Source organism: Gouania willdenowi, chromosome 19, assembly GCF_900634775.1.
Source record: "Gouania willdenowi chromosome 19, fGouWil2.1, whole genome shotgun sequence".
Classification (NCBI taxonomy): domain Eukaryota; kingdom Metazoa; phylum Chordata; class Actinopteri; order Blenniiformes; family Gobiesocidae; genus Gouania; species Gouania willdenowi.
In genome coordinates this window covers 12,176,933-12,199,132 of record NC_041062.1, presented here as the reverse complement: position 1 = coordinate 12,199,132, position 22,200 = coordinate 12,176,933, and the positions used below count along the sequence as shown (strand labels likewise).

Sequence of the window (22,200 nt, the reverse complement as noted above, 5' to 3'; positions counted from 1 at the left end):
AATGTAAGGAAAAGCACTTAAGGTGAAGAAAAACACCTTATTTTTGTCTATACATTTGTTCCTAAATTATGATTTAATTCTTGTACTGTTATTACCTCGTTATCAGTAAATTATTACTTAAATCTCCCAACATTATGACTTTTTTCATACATTTCGGACTTCTATGATATAAATATTCTGACTTTATTCTCGTAGTATTACTACTTTTGTCCTTGTAGTATTCTGACCTTTTTTGTCTTGTCAAGGTAGGATTTTATTCTTATATGACGTGTTTTTCCTTGTAAAATTAAACATTATTCTCCTAGTGTGACCCAAAAATGCATTTTAAGATTTTTTTTTTGGTGTAAAAATGTAAGAAAAAGCACTTACGGTGAAGATAAACACCTTATTTTTTTCTTTCTGTACATTTTCTATTAAATCATGACTTTATTATCAGAAAATTATCACATAAATCTCCTAACATTATGACTTTTTTTCTTATAGATTTTGGAGTTCTTTAAATCAAATATTCTGACTTTATTCTTGTAATATTACAACTTTTTCATTGTAGTATTCTGACTTTGTTGTGTGTGATAGTAGGACTTTATTCTCATAATATGACGTGTTTTTCCTTGTGAAATTAAACATTATTCTCTCAGTGTGACCCAAAAAATGTCATTTTAAGATTTATTTTTTTGTGTAAAAATGTAAGGAAAAGCACTTACGGTGAAGATAAACACCTTATTATTTTCTGTACATTTGTTATTAAATTATGATTTTATTTTTGTACTGTTATTATCACATAAATCGCCTACATTATGACTTATTTTTCATACATTTCGGACTTCTTTGATATAAATTCTGACTTTATTTAAGTAATATTACGATTTCTTCCATTGTAGTATTCTGACTGTTTTTGTGTGTGACAGTAGGACTTTATTCTCATAATATGACGTGTTTTTGCTTATAAATTTAAACCACATTCTCTCAGTGTGACCCACGAATGTGTACGTAATGGTAATCTATTTACGACATCGTTATGCAATATAAAGTCAGTAAATTAAACATGCTCTAAACACACAAGTCGTATCCACGACTACTTACGTTAAAGCACAATCTATTCATAGATGCAGAGTTTTATTTTGACAGTCACAGGAAGCCCCGCGTTGGCAGGGCATCAAAAAATTAATAAAGACTCATGTTGTTCCTCCCCACGGAAATCTTTAGTAAAAGGCGAAAGATTTATACGATCTGAAGAGAAACATGAGTGTACTGAAGTAGGAGTAGGACCTCAGAGGACGTCATTCTCCCACACATACATGTCACTAACAGTTAATCTTACGGACTCAGTAATTACATGTGTACTTTAATCTTGATCCGCACAATCAAAACATGTAAGGCTCACGTCTAAATTACTTTGTTTAGTGTCTTTATTTTCTAAAGTTAGGCGAACACAGGAGTAGGCGGGTTCTCGGCACTTCCGGGTTGTTTCCTTAAAAGACCAATCACTGCTCGTCTTCGTTTGGCGTCACTGTAAAAACACGACGCAACAATAACTACTGCCTCATACACGTTTACAAGGATTTTAACGGAGGATTTTGAAGAAAATGTCCTACTTCATGATTTAAGTTGTGGGAGAAGCCTCTCCTCTTTGTTTGTTTCTTTTTTTTAATACTTTATTGCAATAATGAACTAAATAATCATTGTGATAGACAACTTTCATCTAGAGTACACTGTATTTAAAATAAAAAAAATCATTAAATAAGTCAAGAAAACACACACATACACGCACACACACACACACACACAAACCTGCATACAAAACAGAAAGAAAAGGGGAAAAGCAAAAGAAATGCATAATAGGAAATCGGGGATAAATAAAGAGGGTATGTGGCTTTTTGTCACACATCTTTTGATGCAGTTATATAATTGTGTCGTGTCTATTTTAAGAGTAGATTTTATTCATTTTTTGCACGTTATCTCCAATTTTTAATTTTATTTTTTCATCATCTAAAGTTTGCTTTACCGTTCTCAACCAAAGATTTATTTTGGGTGAGATTTTTTTTTTTTTTTTTTTTTTCAACTGTTCTTCATGACTTTAACACACAAAACTGTTCTCAATATTCAACCTAAAATTAACTAAAGCACTTAAAAAAAAAAAAAAAAAAAAAAAAAAGCACTGATCAAGGGCAAGGATTTAATCACTTTTGTTTATTTAGCTATAGGCAAACACTCATTGGGATTCAAATATCTCTCTCTTTTTTTTCTTTTTAAGCAAACTGGTGAAAACAGTTCAAGTGATTCCAATCCACATTAATGTATACAGATACTTACACACAAGCACCCATCAGTTTTTTTTTTTTTTGACCATAGAGGTATCGGTGAGGGGGGATTGTTGAACATCATCCTCTCCCATAGTCATCCTTGGTAAATCCAGCCTCTCTGGAGGGAACAATGGGAGAAATGTTTGGCCTCTGGAGCCTGTGAGCGGGGCCATTGAGGGCCGTGCTGTGGGATCGGATGCAGTGAATTAGTATAAAGCCTCAGCAGAGAATAAAGCTGACGCACTGACACTGCAGTTATCCAGCCATCAGCTCCCATCATGCAACAGTGAACACAGCACAGAGAGCCCCACGCCCGCACAGCTGGGAATGACAAAGTTGAATTGTACATTGAGTCAACAGTTCACTCAGGAGTTTCATTTACTCCGAGGTTTAGTGTATCTAAAATTGTTTAGATTAAGCATGGGTTCCCTTGATCTTTATCTAAAACAAATCAGAAACAGTTTTAATGTCAGGTCATTTGCACAATATTAGGAAATTGTTTTGGTAGGTATAGAAGTTCATGAGAAAAATCACAATGCATTCAAACTGACTGGCACTTTTCACAGAAGTGATCATTTTTTCAATTTTTATTGTTATTAAATTATTGATCTATTTTGATGGTGAGACTTGTTACAGATTGTTTTTCTAATACATATAAGAAATTATTCCTAACAGCATGCAATGTAGAGAATGAAAGTTATAGCATTACCAGAATTATTTTAGGCATGATATACATGAAAATATAAAAATACAACATGAATTGAAATCTTTTTTATTATAACCATACATGATTAAGCCTCTTTAGTTTTGTATCTAGCTGATCTTATATTCTTAACATGAATTTAACGTTTGAAAGCGAAACCCTCACTCACACCCATTCAAAATGTGAAATCTAATTGGGAATGTACAAATAAAAGTAGTTTGTCTTTACAAAAGGAAGAGTATTTTTCAACTTGACATTCTTTTTTTTTTTTTTTTTTTTGGAGAACATAGATTTAAATGCATGTTTACTAATGCAGCTGTTGCTAATGGTAGTCTTATTGAGGAACTGAGGGACATAAACACACAAGTACTGGTAGCTTGTCCTGTACTTTAATGATTATGAATTAAAAAAAAAAAAAAACAGAAATATTCTACAGGAAAAAAATGGCATGGATGCAATGTGTGGCCTTGGCATATCTAACCTCATGCTCCCATATAGAAAGCAGAGCTTCATACTCAGAATATATGAATGGAATCTCATCACATTCTCCAAGAATGCCTTAAGACAACAGGGTAAGCAGCATCTCACCATATGCCTGCATGAAACCTCCCATATGCTTGGGAATTCATTTTCCAAAACCCAGAGGCCCATTTTCCAGTATCCCAACATACCAGTGATATTGTACCAAAAACATGCTTCTTACCATTTGTCCAACTCTCTTTGTTGCATGACATTTCAGTGATCAAATGATATCACTGCCTCTAAAAAGCCTTTTTTTTTTTGCAATTTCTTGTGTCTATTCTAGCGGCATTAGTGATGAGTGTGTAGGTGTTAAAAGTGACTGTGCCTGAGTGTGTGAAAGAGCACATTGGGTGTAAAGATAGGTCCTCATAAATGTGTGTTGGTGAGGAAGAGAGAGAGAGCGAGAGAGTAGAGTAGAGTGGGCCCTGTGAGTGAGAAAGCTATGAGAAATGGCCTAGCGACAGGAGTCTATGATGGCACTGAGAAAAAGGGTCATCTCCTGGTAAATTTAGGGTAAAATTAGGGCTTGGCTGTGTGAAATCGACAGATGGAGGATGAGCTCCCAGGGAGCCAGACCTGCTAAAAATAGCAATTCATGCACATATTCTCCTGTGTGCACATATATGGCATCATGAGAGAAGCTCAGTAAATGATCCAAGTTCACGCACAGATGTGTGTCCGACTACAGAGACAAATGTGAGGACAAGCATTGATTCTACGTGTGAGGCATACAGTCATCTATTGTTAAAAGAAGAGTTTACATCCAAAACACATGAAAAATCAAAGATGAAGTTTGCCATATATTCACGTTTACTTGTTTGCATTGGCACTTTACACACACACACACACACACACACACACACACACACACACACACACACACACACACACACACACACACACACACACACACACACACACACACACACGTTGCCATCTTTGCAAACTTGCCAAATACATGTTTAGGTGATGAACAAAAAAGAAAAGTGGTCAGACTTTCAATGATGTACAGCAGTGTTTCCCAAACTGATCACAGTCCCGTACCCCTTCAGACATGTACCCCCTACTCCTGCACTTAAAAAACATAATAATGTAATGTCATATACAATGTAGCAGTGAATTTTACCTATCCTGTTGAGCAATAATATTTATTATTTAATTATTTAATAATAACTAGAATATTAGCATTTCCTGAAGAAAATGCAAGTGAGGATGCAGGTGCTGGCCCGCGTCGCACTGCATTAGCTTATCGTTGGCATTAGCTAGCATTAGCATTAGCCTAGCAATAGCAATAACCTAGCAATGGCATTAACCTAGCATCAACATCAACATAAGCATAGCAATAGCATTAGCCTTGCATTAGCATTAGCCTAGCATTATTATTGACTTAGTATTAACATTAACCTAGCAATAGCATTAACATTAACGTAGCAATAGCATTAACATTAACGTAGCGATAGCATTAGCCAAGCATTAACATTAATGTAGCGATAGCATTAGCCAAGCATTAACATTAACCAAGCATTAACCTAGCAATAGCATTAACATTAATGTAGCAATAGCATTAACATTAATGTAGCAATAGCATTAACATTAATGTAGCAATAGCATTAGCCTAGCATTAACATTAACCTAGCAATAGCATTAATATAGACCTAGCAATAGCATTAACATTAACGTAGCAATAGCATTAGCCTAGCATTAACATGAACCAAGCATTAACCTAGCAATAGCATTAATATAGACCTAGCAATAGCATTAACATTAACGTAGCAATAGCATTAGCCTAGCATTAACATGAACCAAGCATAAACCTAGCAATAGCATTAACATGAACGTAGCAATAGCATTTGCTTAGCATTAACATGAACCAAGCATTAACCTATCAATAGCATTAAAATTAACCTAGCAATATCATTAACATTAACCTAGCAATAGCATAACAAAAAACACTGCGTTTGTAAACTATGTTTTGTGTTTGTAAACCACACTGAGTTTGCTTGTGAATCGTTGTGCACCAGTAAAACACACTGTGCGTGTGCTTTTAGTAGGATTTTACCACCATATGTAATTGGTAAATAAACAATTTCACCAAATACTTTCAAAAAGATGGTTGATGATTGAGGGTCAAAGTGCGAGGCTATTATGAGGGGAGACTGTAAGGTAGCTGAGGTCCAAAAGTTTTTCTGCAATGGTCACTTTCTGGGAACAGCTGTTTCTGGGGGATGGCTAAAGACAAATACAGCACAAAGTGAACTGAATCAGGCAGTTCAGTAGTGCATCAGATCACACCTTTATACTCTATAAATCTGCCCTACATCATCATAATGAGCTACAGGAGTTTGAGCTTTTTGAACAGTTCCATGCTTTTCTCTGGGATCTACTATTATTTCTGTGGCTTCGGTCTAGACGTTGGTCTAGTTGAACAAGTAGAATTCTATGAGCAGAAGCCTTTTGGGAGAATTACACAAAGCTTTTTAATCAATGCGTAAAAAAACGCACAAATCAAAGGATCACAGGTCATCTAAAGAAATAAGACTCATTTAGCATCTCCTTGCTTCATCAGAAACATGTTTGTCAATTTGAAATTCTAAAGGTTCCCTGCCGTCTCAACGCTGTTAAATCTGCTTAACATTTGATGATTTTTAAATTTTTTATATTTGCACCTTTGATATGCTTGCATTGCTAATGATAATAATAATAATAATAAGGAAAAATGAAGTCATATTCGTGCATCTTGCATGTTTTAGCTTATGTAAGATCATCTAAATACTAAATACCATTGGATTCTTGAAGCTACTATTCTTTGCATGCATGTAAGTCCACATTCTACACCTACAACTGGAGGAACGATGATGTTTAAGTGTATATTTACATGCCTGCATAAAAGTGAAAGCATTAGCTCAGTAGTGGGTGTGTCCAGTGTGCGGAGGCAGGGGTCAAGGTCAGCCGAAAGACACTGGATCCTGAGCCGATTAATATCTCACCCTGGGGGTATCGGTGAAATGGCAGACAGGAGCTTTTCTCGGCGTGCTGTCAAGGTGAGGACACATTAAGCCATGGACACTCAACAGGCACCCCCACCACATCACCACACAGGGCATTAGATAATGAACTGCTGCTGGAAAGTGAGTAACTAATGAGTGACTTCAGTCATAGGAAAAAGCAGATGAAGTAACACCATGAAGTAAAACATCTTGTAGCATTTGATTTTAAAAGTGATGATCGCTATAGTTATCAGAGGATATAATCAGATAACATTGTATCAAATGTTAGTAATTAGAAACAAATGGGATTAAAGGGGACAAATGCAAAGTGCATTGATACATACATACAACCACCATCAATCGCCACAGAAAAAGACATTCTTACAGTTTCTATCATTTCAGCAACAACAAAAAAAATACATTATGGTCATTTTATGAATGAAAAAAAATGAATGAATTCAACTTCATTCAAATGTTGCCTTTTAAATGATTCACATTTGTAAAGTTTACAAGTAATTTACCTTTAACTACTCCACTAATCCTATTTAAAAGGCAGTTTCCATCACTTTCTTGTTTATAGACACAAAAGAGAAACAAACGCTTACAAAGGTAGAAAAGAGTAACGATAAATGTTACTACAATATTTGCTTTTCCTGAAGAAAATGCAAGTGAGGATGCAGGTGCTGGCCCATGTCGCACTGCAATAGCATAGCATAGCATAGCATTAGCATTAGCATTCCCTTAGCATTCGCCTAGCAATAGCATTCGCCTAGCAATAGCACTAACCGAGCATTAGCTGAACATTAGTAATAAGGTTGAAATGGGTTGAATGTAGTAGCTGAACATGCTAAAGGGTGAATGGTCCAAATAGGTCTAAAAAGTCTTGCATGTTTAGTGGCGGCAAAAAGTGGAAACTTAGTGATTTAAATACATTTAGGGTTTATATACTCAATGAACCTCCTTTCTACCTTATTTTTTTGAAATTGTTCTGAGAACAGAGAGATCAAACAGTGTGCCGTGTCTTTTAGAAACATAAGTTCACAATCATTGTCACTCGAAGTATGGTAATTTAAAAAATAAATTAAAAATTAAGTAATCTTAGGCCTCTTTTGAATAATCACCTTGCTGTATGCAAAAGGCAGGAATAGAGTGATCACACTAACGCAGATACATCATCTTCCTCACTTCCTCTGCTCAGCTGGTTTTAGTACCTGCGTACGTCACTTCTCACGTCTCACGGCCAATTTTAGTCTCAGGCTTCACCTCGAAAGGTTCATGCTCTGTGTTTAGGATGACTGAGTGTTTTGTTGTATTATCCATGCACAAAATATTTCCAAAGACTCATTTAGTTCTCTCTATAATGGCCAAAAAAGAAAAGAAAACGTTTTTAAATTGTAGGATTTACAACGTGTGATGTCTGCTTGTGCAGTCTTCAGGTCAGGGTCTCCTAAAGATCCCAAAAACTAAATATAAAACCCGAGGAGACCTGGCGTTCCAGGCTGTGGCCCCCAGACTCTGGAATAACCCTCACCAGTCTCTCAGGGAGCTGAACTTTGTGGACACTTTTAAGAAATTGTTGAAGACTTCGCTTTTCAGAAAAGCTTTTAGTTAACTGGATTTAAATTTTTATTATCCTTTTATGATGCTGCTCCTACGATGTATATGCACCCATGTTTTATTATTCTATTATGATGTTGCACTTGTATTAATTTCTCCACTGCTCTGTACAGCAAAAAGCCCTTTATGAATAAATGACTTACTTACTTACTGACTTACTAATGTCAGCCTTATTTGTTACTGACAATCCTTTACATAAACATTTAGAAGTATGTTTTTTTCAGTAAACACAGCCATGCTCGGAAAGTTGTACACTTGTTGCAGTGTTATGTCACTTCTGTTTGCTGTTTAGTTGCTTAGTGTAACCACAACTTTTAGATGTGGTAGGTTCTTTTTTTTTTTTTTTTTTTAATCAGCAAATTTGTTTTTAATTCTTGCTCTTTTTTTTTCTTCTTCGCGTGCCTTGTTTAGTTCTGAAAATAGTGAGAATGTGTTATACCTGTAGCCATGGAAGCAGCCGTGAATCCCACTTGGTCATCTCTCTGGGAGGCCAACCCTCTCATACACAGACATGGAAAGGATATGTGAGCAGCCACCTGTGATTATGGCACGGTTACATAATGGGGTTTCGAGTCTCGATGTACGATCCTTGTGATCTACTGTTCTCCTTGCTTGCAGCACCATCAGGTTGAAGCCTTACATTATGCAGGAACCCAGTACAGTACCTGTTGCAGACACAGATTGAGACGCCTTAAATGAACGCCTGGGGCTCCATTAGTTGACGTCGTGAGGCAAACACAATAGCCTGGTGATGATCACACACAGGCTTTTGTAAAAATCACCCGTTGAAGTCTGAAATCAGAAGCTGAAAAAGAGAGAGAGAGAGAAAGAAAGAAAGAAAGAAAGAAAGAAAGAAAGAAAGAAAGAAAGAAAGAAAGAAAGAGAGGGAGAGAGAGAAAGGTTTCCTAAGCTGATGAATCATTGGTGAAGCTGGGGCTGAGCCAGTATGGCTGTATTTAGAAACTTCTCACTCCTTCAAACCCTCCCATACTAATTTTCATCTCTTTTAGCATTTGACTGATGATTGGCTCTCTGAAAAGACATGCGAATAAATGAGCCGGCACTCCATTCTGAAGATAATGTCACACTTTTGAGCTGTCTGTGCAATAGTCAACGCCGTCGTTGTCGGAAAAAGCCAACAGTTTCTAAAAGAAGTGGAGATGCTGTTACAGCAGAGATAGTGTCACATTGAGACAAACGTAGTGTTATTTTCCTGTTATATGCAGTGTTAGCTGTGCTACATCAACTCAACAACTCAATTTAATAAAGTGTCAGACATCGCTTCACCACGGACCCAATTCTGGCTAGTTTTTCCTTCTCTGATTGAATAATTGCTGCAAATAGATCTTTTTGTCCAAGTTTTAATCATTGCATTTAAAAAACAACAACCAATTTTTAGATTTATTCTCAAACAAATTTGTATATTTTCTTGCCACTGGCTTTGATTGTGTGCTTGCTTTTTTCTGAATGATATGTTTTATCTGTGCATCAAGTTGCTGTCAACTGGTGGTGCCATGATGTGGGAGGGAGACACAAGAGGAAAGGAGGAGGGAGGAAAAACTGAGAGGGACAAGGGGAGCAAGGCTGTAAGTGTCAGCTTCAGTGACACCACAGGAGTGAGGGAGAGAGAGAGAGAGTGAGGGAGAGAGAGAGAGAGAGAGAGGCGGGTGAGCAAGGACCAAACAGTCAGAGGGATGGAGACAAAACTGTGTGTGAGAGAGTTGCAGAGCAGCAAGACCAGACTGTAAAAGCGTGACGATGAAAAAGTACCGGTAGTACAGGAAATCTAAAGAAAGGCTTCGGTGTGTGATAAATGTTCAAAACTAAAGGATGAGCAGGAGACAGTTTGAAGGAAAAACCCTGAGAAGATGGAGATATCACCTGAGTTTTCTTTTGGATAGCTCTTGTTGACTCTTTTGGACCTTTCGTTGCACGTCCAGCCAGTTGGTTGGCTCTGGTCTGATTCCACCAGTTCAGCGACTGCTTTCCATCTGAGCTCACTAAAGCCCAGAGAAGAGAGAGAGCATGAAGACAAAGAAATTCAAAGAAACCCTCAACCTTTTGCTGAAGATGATGGCGTGGTTTTGTCCTCTGTTGGACTAACCCAAAGACGGAGCAGCCGTGCAGGTGGATGCGGAGAATGCTTCAGTTTGGTTAAAAAAAAAAAGACAATACCACCTTTAAATTCTGCAGTGTGGGGTGCAACAGGTGAGATGATTCTAAAACCAGTCTCTCTTAAATGTCATCTGATTATAGTTTTGTAAAATTCTTAAAAGAAGTAATTGTCTTCTTCATAGAGTTTAACATATACAGTATATCCTGAGGAACTTAATTACGAAGAGTCTTACACAGGCTGAGTGACTTACGAACTGACTAATACAAACAAACCAAAAACTGTAGTTGGGCTGACTTTTTATTGGTGAATGTAGGAAATTATTCTTAAACTTTATTAAAGAACTATAGTGGCACTTTAGGTTGAACTTTATGAAAAGGCCTCTGAGTAGCTACAAAGAGTAATAATAAGTGTTAATGATTTTCGTGTTTAAAAGTTACCAAAAAGTTTAATTTAATATCACAAATTGGTACGAAAAAATCCTTTTAAAATCAAAGGAATTCAAATATAATACCAAAAGTAAAGAAAAACAATGAGCACCTACATGTAGACCTAATGGTGAAAGCATGGCGACAGTACATAAACAAGTTAAGATTACATAAACAAGTTAAGCAGCATGTTTTCAAGCAAAAATGTAACTTTTATATGAAAATTTCATGTAAATGGGAAGAAATCTGCATTTATTTGCATATATAACGTTTCAAGTTAGTGAATGTTTTAATGCTTGTTACAATATGCAAGCTGGCTGAATCAGCATCATACACGACAAAACTGTTTCAGACACTGACACTGATTGAATGAGCTCACACAATGTTGATAAATGCCAGTACTGTACTACATTTGTTCATAGCTTTAACCCTAAACAAAAGGCTCAGTATACTGGGAGTAGAGCGCACACACGAGCAGGTATTAATGGTTAAATGTGTTACTTCAGGTGTTGCACTCGCTGTCAGTGCGTGTGTAAAGAATTCACTGATGTGCGAGATACAAAAGAGAGTGATGAGATTATGCAATGTTGCCCGACATTTCAATGACCTCAGCCTGTGTTTCTTTTCAGCTGAGCTCACTTTGATTCTGTTTTATTGTTCGAAAGAGATATTAAGCTCAGCAAAAATCCAAATACCCGACACCAGTGTATTTATCTTAAGCATAATTTGATGATGCACAATGTTAGGTGCAACTTTGATTTGAATTTACAGAGTTCAGGTTTCATGCAGCTGGTTCAGTCTTTGTAATTAGGTACAAATAAGTAAAATTATTAATAAATAGCTAAAACACTCACAAACAAAGATCAAAAAGGTCCAAAGAGGAGCTCAATTGTAGGAATGATCAATCAGAGGGACCGGGTGTTTGAACTGTAGAACAGCTACAGGTGCAGCTGGAGAAATATTGAACTGAATTGCAATCCTTGGCTCCTCGACTGAGGTGTATTCGGTCTATATAACCACTTATAGAGGTATTATATTGAAACAGAGGATGATCTAAATGCAAAGTCAAATATTATCTATGGTTTAATGCCCTCAACCAAGCCTCTAACACAAAAACAACAAAACAAAACCAAGATGTCAAAAAAACATATTTGTCTAGAGACTTGCAGACAGACGTCATCCGTCCCTACTGGCCTGGTGTTACTTTCTATAGGAAAATACTCCCAGGTCACTTGAGAAGCGATGGGTTCTGCACTGTGAGCTATAGGAAAATACAATGACACCTGAGACTCGGCTCTTCCTTCACAATGGCCTTGAGAGGTGGGCTGGGATAGCTGTTCTTCACTAGCTCAGTTTCCTGCTCATTTATCTCCAGATGAAGTACCCTCCTCTACCACTCTTCATTGTTCCTCCCAGGAGCCTTTAATTATTTTTTGCACATCCAAATGATTTATTCAATTCATCTTAATCAGCTGAAAGCGTCACATCTACCTCGGTGTTCCTGTTTGCCCCTCCAGAACATGTAAGCAGAACAAATGCGATGCAGTAAAGCATTTAAGACTGTCTGTATTGCTTTCATAGTCTAGTTTAATACATAGTTGATGCATGACTTTTTTTTTTGAATAAAAAGTCCTCAAATGTGCAGAATGAGACGCCATCCTGACTAATAAACACAGGAAGAATAAAAGTGTCCAAACTACTGGAGCTTTTTGTGCCAATCTAAAGAATCATGAACAAAGTTTATACTGAGATTTGACTTGACACCTGACGCACCTACCATTGTAGTGTGTTGAACTACTATGGACACCGGCACTTCCAGATAATGCAATCAATTTATTCATTTTTTGGTGTGGAGGGAATCTAATAACCACATATGACAGCCAAACAGCTGTTCCCTGTAAGCTTTCATATTATACATTTGAATATTCTAATACAAAGATTACTTTTTGTGTTTGGAAGCCTACATGAACCTTTTGTTAACCAGGCAGGTGTGATTCACATATCAGTGCAACCGTGGCTTTTGTTTTAACATATGTAAAATATTGTCTAAAGCTTAATGAGACATATTTTAATTTCTAAAGGCAGGTGGGTGAATGAGGTAATCTGCTTTTTGCATGAAAAATACCCTTCACCTGAAGAAGTGTGAGTGAGTGGGAAACTGGTGTAAGAGCGCAGCAGACGGTGCGGCCCCTGAGATTTTAAGGCACACATGAGTGAGCTGTTAAGTCTTTAGAGCCAAACTAGACACACGACTGATGTGGCCAGGCGATAAAAGCTGTCTGCATCCACAGGGGCCATGATCCAGCTCCCCAGGGCAGAACTCTGTGACCCTAAAGCTCAGCATGCAACAACCAGGTTGCCTATAGGCTGATGGAGAAAGTGATTAAATGGACAGAAGAATATATACTATGTTTATTTCCCCTTAAAACTTTGAGATATAGCACTGCTTAGGTTGGTGCTAAAGTTTTTTAATCCGACTAATAATCATTGGTTGCCTCCCTCCTCCAAGCTACAGGGATGGCAGGTAAAGAGCCCACAAGAGGCTACACGCGTTGGCCCCCCAGTGGCTGGCAATCATTTCCACTTGTCCGCTCTGGACCCCGCCCGCACCCCCCTTCCCCTAGACCCCCCCACCCTCGTCCACGTGTTCTCGAGTTCAGTTGATCCTGATTCTGGTCCTATTTAGCTGCATGACATCCTCAACATATCTGAAGTAATGTACAGAATAGGCAAAGGCCATATTAAGCTGTATAGAGGAACAAATAGAGGACCACAGCTTGTCCGTTGGATGTGTGATGACTGGACAGCATGGGACAAACTAAAAATACAAGAAAGACTGGCTAAATATTAACATGAGATTGCCTTTCCAGTCAACACCTTTATGTGGCTATATAATAACTTGAAAACAACCAATGAAATTGTTGAATAAGAGTAAATATCTGGTAGAGGTTCATTAAGTTTGTCTCCACTGCCAACCTCTTTTTTAGAGAAAATCACAGGAAAAGGCCACGTGCCAGAAGTGGATGTGCTGTGAGGCCAGCTCTGCACTCACGCAGCTGATATCAAAAGACTCAAGGACCCTTCAGCCAGGGCCAATTGGATTTTGAGTCGTGATGTCTTAAAAGAGCAAAATAGCAAGAAAAAGGGCAGCAAGGCACAACAACTGTCCTAGATGTACACCATTTTATTTCCTTTTATACAAGGTGAAATATGAATTATCACAATAAATATTAAATATTAATCAGCTATAAATAATTGTCCACAAGTAATCAACAGCAGATGATAGATTTATGCAGGGCTAAGGAGCAAATGGAGAAATTAGGTATTTGCAGTGATTTTGTTTTTGAGGACAATTATTTTGTTCCCAAAAGAAACATTATTCTATTTAGAATTTGTCCTAACAAAAAAAAAAATCCATCCAGCTACAACATTTTGCAACTAGATAAATTCTCATTAAATATTATTATAGGTCAGTTATGATTATTAATGAATACTGCTCTTAATTTTGAGTGGATTTTATAATAGGCAATGTACACACTGACTGAGGAACTCTGGATTCAACAAAAAAATGCCTAAAAACTCAAATTTGTTCATGAAGAAGAACCCTAATACTAAAGCAATCTAACCAAAAACCTTTTAATTGTCCGTCTTTAAGGGAATTTGGTAAACAAGCTGGTACAATAAACTGTTAGTACTTCTCAAATGTATATGTCTTTGGTTGATTGTGTTATTTTACCATTATATATCCTTTCTTCACTGTCTCTACAGACATTGGAAAAGTGCTGGAAGGTCCAACCCAGCTCCTTCGATGACTTGTTAAAATGCAGCCTAGCAAGTGATCAAGCTGTGAAGGGGCCTTGATCACACATTGCAACTCTGAGTGACTTGAGTCACCATCAGGAGCATGAGTGTGGGAAGGATCAACCGCTACAGCATTGTGTCATCTGAGGAAGAAGGCCTTCGACTCACTACTATGCATGGCATGAACGGCTTCGGCAATGGCAAGATCCACACACGCCGGAAGTGCCGCAACCGCTTTGTCAAAAAGAACGGCCAGTGCAATGTGCAATTTGCCAATATGGACGACAAGTCGCAGCGCTACATGGCCGACATCTTTACTACATGTGTAGATATTCGCTGGCGGTGGATGCTAGTAGTCTTCACACTCGTGTTTGTTGTCTCCTGGCTGACCTTTGGTTTAGCCTTCTGGGTCATTGCTCTTCTACATGGAGATTTGGATAATCCAGCTGGAGATGACAACTTCACACCATGTGTCCTTCAAGTGAATGGATTTGTGGCTGCCTTTCTATTCTCCATTGAAACACAATCTACCATAGGGTATGGCTATCGTTGCGTGACTGAGGAGTGCCCAGTGGCTGTCTTTATGGTGGTCTTCCAGTCCATTGTAGGCTGCATTATTGACTGCTTTATGATTGGCGCCATCATGGCCAAGATGGCAAGACCGAAGAAGCGAGCACAAACCCTGTTGTTTAGCCACAATGCTGTCATTGCCATGCGGGATGGAAAGCTTTGTCTCATGTGGAGGATTGGAAATCTTCGCAAGAGTCACATTGTAGAGGCCCACGTAAGAGCGCAGCTCATCAAACCTCGAATAACTGATGAGGGGGAATACATTCCTCTAGACCAAATAGACATCAACGTGGGTTTTGACAAAGGTTTGGACAGGATTTTCTTGGTGTCACCAATAACAATTCTCCATGAGATAGATGAGGAAAGCCCCCTTTTTGGGATCAGCAAACAAGACTTGGAGACTGCAGACTTTGAGATTGTTGTCATCTTGGAGGGGATGGTTGAAGCAACTGCCATGACCACACAGGCTCGCAGCTCCTATCTGGCCTCTGAGATACTTTGGGGTCACCGGTTTGAGCCAGTCTTGTTTGAAGAGAAGAATGTGTACAAGGTGGATTATTCTCACTTTCACAAAACATATGAGGTGCCGTCCACTCCCCGCTGCAGTGCCAAGGACATGGTGGAGAACAAGTACCTTGTCCCAAGCTCTAACTCCTTCTGCTATGAAAATGAGCTGGCCTTCCTGAGTCGCGATGATGAGGAGGAGGATGTCGGTGGTGGGAGCAGGGCGCTGGCAAACCTCAGTCCGGACCGAAACAGTCGGCATGAATTTGAACGCTTACAGCCCAATCGGGCTCTGGACCAGAGGTCATATCGTAGAGAATCAGAAATTTGACCTCTACCCAACGACTAGTGATCAAATGCAATCAACATTATTCAAGGGTAAAAATGCAGAACAATGCAAAGTGCCATAGGACAAGCTGACTACTGTGAAATAGTGGAAAACCCAATTGGGTAACCACAAAAGGGACATAATGGAAAGGAATGACTGCACAGCTGTGAGGAATGTCTACAATCAAGGAAAAGGCTAGAGAAAGACCTTTTTCCTTCATGGAAACTTGAATCTTTTTATCACATATTTTGAGTTAAGAGTGTTTTTAACAATAATAACGAGTTCCAAAAAGGTATCCTGGGAACTCATTATAAACAAATCCTTGCTGTATATACTTTTCTTAGTTTATGTTTTTTGCGTGCAGTACCAGTTTCCAAAAACACTTCTTTAAAATGAGAATTACTCTCACTACTTATTTTTGGCCACAGATGGTAAAGTAACAATATTTATTTCAAGAACTTCTATTGGACCTGCTGATCAGTGTCACATTGAACATTCATGCTCATTGTCATTCAGATGAATTGAGCCTTGCTACAGCATGTAACCACAAGCTGTAAGAAAGTCCCAATATCTAAACTAGGGAGCATACATTTAATTACTTAACACGTTGAGCAGTGTGAACAATGTGTTGAACACAAGCTGAATGCAATTCATCACTGAATTGATTTGTTACCAAATAATGATAAATGAAAATGAATGTAACTTCTTGACAATACGCTACTAAAAGAGCCAAGCAAAGCTACAGACAGTTTATGAAATAGTTCAAATAACTTTACGGAAATAAGTAAAAAAAAAAAAAATAATAATTGATTACCAACAAAATGCACTTTCAAGTAAATATTTATTTTTGAAATATATCTAATGAAATTTGTTAAAATTCAACAATTTGCCATAACTTTAGACGTTCTTCCCATTTCCAATGAAGACTAGATCGACCACATAATTACTTCACTTTCAAAGTCCATCTATGCATAGCAGTTGTTTATCAAGCTGACATTCCTCATGAGTAACCATAACTTTTAAAGACCTGAAAAATAATTGAATCCACCCAATGGTTCCTTTGTTGAGTTTCACAGAGCTGAAAACAGTAAACCTACTCTGTCACCATCACCATCATCTTCATTGTCTTTCTAATCAATTAGAATATTGTTGATATCCTCATCCTCACAGCTAATGGGATTATTTTTGAAAAGCAGCCACTGTCATCAGTTAGCATCGTGTTAGCGCTAAAATACCACACCACTCTAGTTGCACCTATAGTCACTTTTTTCAGATCCACCTGTTTCCCACATGTTGTTTAACAGAGAAAACCCAATGTCGTTTTCAAATAATAACTTTTTTTTTGCTATTTATGCTTGACCAAAGAAAATTGTAAGGGTGATGTTCACATAAGTTAATGTAAAATCTAAAAAGTTTAATGAAAATAAAATGGAAGGGCAGATGTCTCTAAAAGACTCACACGTTCACATTGTTCGGGATGTCTAAAAGACTCACAGTAACTAGCCCAGTATGGAGGTAGATTTGTGTTTTTAATATTTATTCAAAAGTTCAATAGTTCAATAAATAAATCAATAAAATACATTTGAAACCTTTTTTTATTGGATTCAAAAGTGAATTGTTATTTGATTGAAAATAATTGTTCCGATTGAAGGAATATTTTTAGTATTTGGGCCATATTTTAATGGGTAGGACATTTGTGTCTTTATTAATCAAGCCCAACATTTTTCTTTGCTTCAATCAAAAGTATTTTCAATAAAAAAGCATTTTCAATCAAAGAAAAAGAGTTGGAATGCAATTTTTTTGGGTGTCAAATATTATTTAGATGCAAAGTTAAGTTTTGTTTTTTTATATAGATTTTTTGGTTCAAGCAACTTTATTTTTGATTGAATAATATAGACACAAATCTACCTCCATAGCAGTTCAGCTTATTGCATGAGTTAATCAACTTGTCTATTGTTACGAACACAGCCCACCTCGGTGTGAAAGGGTTACGAATATTTAGACTGATACTTTTCCCCCCTTTTTTTTGTAATTTTTTTGCATTTGCAAACTACTATTTCAGCGATGTACTTATATGATGGAAAACGTTCTGAAAAATGCCTGAATGAGAGCAATAAAACATAAAGCACATTCTTTAAACACAGGATATATGGGTGCGTAGCAAAAAAAACAAGTGTCAGTGCAGTAAGTCTTTGGGCATTGCTTCTTTATGATCAATCATGAGTGGTGAACATAAACTATTATGTTTGGTAATAGAGGCACATGTCACAACGTTATGCTAGTTTGACATTAGCGCCAGTGGGATTGGTCATAAACATAAAACATAAGCGTTGAATTAAAGCACAAATCAAAGGATGAGGGAACAAATATATCGTAGTCTTTCAATTGCACAACCTGATGTCATAATGAACAGTGAAAACGTATCTGTTTCTTCATCCACTGTCATTTGTTTTTGTAAAGAAAAAAAAAAAAAAACTTTATTGTCATCGAATTAGGCACCACGGTAAACAAAACTATAGACTTTTAGATTTTTTTATTGCACTTAAAGAAATGGTATGTAAAAAGTCCTACGAATCACTCAAAACATTATATTATAAAATGTTAAGTTTACTCGTTGTAAACATAGTTGTTTCAGATTTAATTGCATTAAAAAAAAAAAGGCTCCCCCCATTTTTCTTATCAAAACAGCCATGTCAATCATTTTCTCACTGATCTGACCATGTCATGTGACAACATTGCAAGTCAACCATTGTTTCCATTACACTACTGACACATTGATGTCAAGGTCAACTATTAAACATACTGTATTTCAATCTGTTTCTTTAATAAATAGGTTACAGCTAGGGTTGGTTGATGGCCATTGCACATGTTCTGGTGCCGCTGACCCCGGCCTAAACCATGTTAAGAATCATTGAATAACAATTAGTCTACATTTTATATTAGTATTGAGTCTTAATGGATTTGGAGCAGGTAGTCAGCCACAATTAAAAACATTCTTTCGTACTCCACATTGTAATAATGTCCGGTACCTTCTGGGAAGGTTTTGTTGATGCAAGGCAAGGATCTCTTTCAATGAATATTTAAAGTCCAATTAAATCTAAAGAGTTTATTTTGTTCATTATTTTACATTTATCATGTCCTCCAAAACAATCAAGAGGTAGTATTATGTAAAGATTCAAAGTGTAATTTAAGCACAAGTACATTTTAGAAAAAGCCAGGCTGAACAAAGCTAATTATTTTTATACAAACTTGTTTTGATAGATCTCTTTATATACAATGAATTCACTATTAAGAGGCAAACTCTAGTTCATGTCTTAGTTTTCAATGACTTTGGTGAAGATGTGTTTCTCTCTGCACAGATGTAAAAACTGCTATTTCTCTTAAAGGGATGACTGAAAAAGCCTTTGACCTCTGTAGAAGTCTTCCTGTGTTCACCAAAATGTCTCCTGGACGACTGATTTTCATTCAAAGTCACTCAAAGATGAATAAATTAAAAAGCTAACTATGAAAAAAAAAAAAGATTCCATTCTCTTTATTGAAAGTCTGTCCGTTGTCTGTTGTGTTTTATGTGTAAAATCAAACTGGAGTAGAATATGATATATCAAGCTCCATGTCACATCAGTCAGATGACTTCCTGGTCAGGGGCCAATCATTCTAGAAGGCTCATCAATTAATCACTTTGACACACAAACAACCAATAAGGCCGGCGGCCTGTTGGCTTGGCTGATCTGAACCTGAGGCTTACAGCTGACTCAGTCATGGTTAGTAGGCCACGTTTCTACCCGACAAAAGAGGAAATCATTTTCTTTCATAAAGTTAAATTGGACTGTGGCTTCCTATTTTTTTTGTTTCATTGCTGATATTTTTCATGATCCCTTAAACTCACTGTTTTGTTTTTTTTGTATATTTTCCTGGTTTGTTGTTGTAGTTTTATGTGTTATGAGTAATTATGTGTGTTTCTGTTGTCATTTTGGAGTCATTCTTGTGTATATATTTTAGTTTTTTGTATTTTTGTTGTTTCGTTAAAAAAAAAAAAAAAAAGTTGTCAAATTGTGTAGTTTTCTCTCATTTTGCGTTTTTGTTGTTGTAGTAATTTTGTGTGTTTTTAAAGTTATTTGGGGTATTTTTGTGACTAGTGCATTTTTCAGTAAATTCTTCTATGTTATTTGAATAAGTCCACATTTACTTAGGGGGCCGCACCAAATGAGTCTGAGGTTCGCAATTGCCATGTCTGCTTTAGTGTGTTATGAAGGACAAATAGCGTTCACTTTGATTTAATTACACCTCAAAAACACGAGCTACATCTTATAATAGGATTTAATTTAATTATTTTAATCTACACTTATTCTTAATAATATTAGAGACAAAGACATGCTGCTTTTATTCTCTTCAGATTAGACTAAATTGGTTCTTGTCTCACTGTTTTCCTCACATTACGTAAACTAAAAACCAGCACACCTACTAACATCTGATGGATTCGATTAAAGGACAAAAAGGGAGGTGAGGAGGCACCCAGGTCCGGATTTCTGCCAACCAGATCCATATAGGCTGTGTATAATTAATGCATAGACAATCTGCCTGTAGACTGAACTGTTCACTGTGTTAAAGGTCTATATTAAGCTCCCCAGTGTCAAATCCTATGTTCCTCTATAGGCAACACTTTAGCTGCTTTAAGTTCTCTGAGTTAGTTCCTATGAGTGCATCACTCAATCAACAGATCTGTGGTATGGGTGGAGAACATTAAAGACAATCCATTATTCATATGACAGCTCATTATATGCTGCTACAAATGGGCAATGTAGTAACAGAGCAAATCATATTCAATTTACTTCAAATTTCATTCAGTACGGTCAGATATTTCACTCAATTAAAGTACACTAGAGTATGATGTAATAATAATGTTATATATCTATACATGTTTATGTGAATGGATACAAACACAAACAATGTAGCATTGATATAATAGGATGTACACAAAGGGATGCAGATAATGTATTTTTGTCTGCACTTCACAACAGTGAAACGGAGCGCCGCTGAGTTGACATAAAAGTACAAAATGTGTGATGGGAATGCATCCAAAGACTGAGACATGCTTTTATAGTCTGTTGTTCGAATGGAAGAGACACAACAGCCTTGTGCTGCAGCCCACGCTTGTCATCTTGTGTAATAAGCCCACTGGTGTGATCTATTAGCTTTCATCACACACACACACACATACATCTAAAAACGGTGCTCACTTTCTTTTTCAGGTATCAAAGAGGATTGCCCTTATAGAGTGGTATATTTTTATCCCTTAATACATTTATAGTATCTACCATCTCATAATATTCTGTTGCATGTCTCTTTTTCTGCCTCGGTTTGTGATTGGCTGGAAAATTATTCAATTTGAGAGCTGGGAATATTTTTTTATTATTTTTTTTTTTTTAAATCTGCCTTCTTTTGCAAATTAATTGCATTTCATTTTAACTTTAGACACTTAAAAAAAAATAGTAACAATAATTGTTAAATAGATTTGTTTTTCTTAACAGAAATACTTGTCATCTTAAAACTTAAAAAACATAAAAATACTGCTTTGGGTTACTTGTACCTTGATGATACCCTCTTAATAACATATGTTATGTTATGTTATGTTATGTTATGTTATGTTATGTTATGTTATGTTATGTTATGTTATGTTATGTTATGTTATGTTATGTTATGTTATGTTATGTTACTCAATTCCAAAAGGAAAAAGAAAATCAACCAAAAATGCAACAAATAAGGAAGCAACATATTCTGTTGCTATGCCTGAAAATGAGCAGTATGACGTTTACACTTGTTTCATATAACATAACATATAACATATAATAAATTAACATTCCTACCGTCAAATAATGCAGACCTATTTCAATACAAGTATGCTCATAACATATCTACCAATTGATTTCAACCAATCAACACTAAATTGTTACACTACTGTCAAAGCTCATCAAAAGAGCCAGAAAAAAAAACTGCTAATAAATGGGACATTAAGATAAACAGTTCAAGACCTAACTGATGAACTATCGTACATATTTTCCAGACTGTGGGAGTGGTGGAATATGAGATTTTGAAAGAGAATGATGACTCAATGTAGTTTTTTTTACATGAAATACCATTAGGTAATGGACAATTTTCTTGACAAAAAATGGATAAACAAGCGTCAAGTTAATAGTTTGTGTCCCACAGTGAAGTTATGAGAAGAAAAGCAGAGCTGAAACTCAAATCACCCTCATCTCCTCAGGGATTGAGTCCAATGTGTCACCAAAACTGTGCTAACACAGCACTCTCTCTGTGAAATTCCAA

General features: G+C 36.7%; 1 protein-coding gene and 1 non-coding gene across 2 annotated transcripts; one reads left to right on the top strand and one right to left on the bottom strand.

Annotated features, from left to right (window-relative positions):
* Nucleotides 1-1,136: 1,136 nt before the first annotated feature.
* On the bottom strand, nucleotides 1,137-1,250 carry LOC114482060 (U5 spliceosomal RNA). The gene has a single exon (XR_003676309.1). It is a non-coding gene; the product is annotated as a U5 spliceosomal RNA (small nuclear RNA).
* Nucleotides 1,251-14,631: 13,381 nt separating this feature from the next.
* On the top strand, nucleotides 14,632-16,234 carry kcnj12a (potassium inwardly rectifying channel subfamily J member 12a). Its single transcript, XM_028475984.1, has one exon. It carries the CDS (start codon nucleotides 14,647-14,649, stop codon nucleotides 15,877-15,879), a length of 1,233 nt encoding a protein of 410 aa, XP_028331785.1. The 5' UTR covers nucleotides 14,632-14,646; the 3' UTR covers nucleotides 15,880-16,234.
* The last annotated feature ends 5,966 nt before the right edge of the window (nucleotides 16,235-22,200 follow it).

Bases quoted from the DNA above. Each gene is read 5' to 3' on its own strand.
- kcnj12a (XM_028475984.1), top strand. From the start codon at position 14,647: ATGCATGGCATGAACGGCTTCGGCAATGGCAAGATCCACACACGCCGG.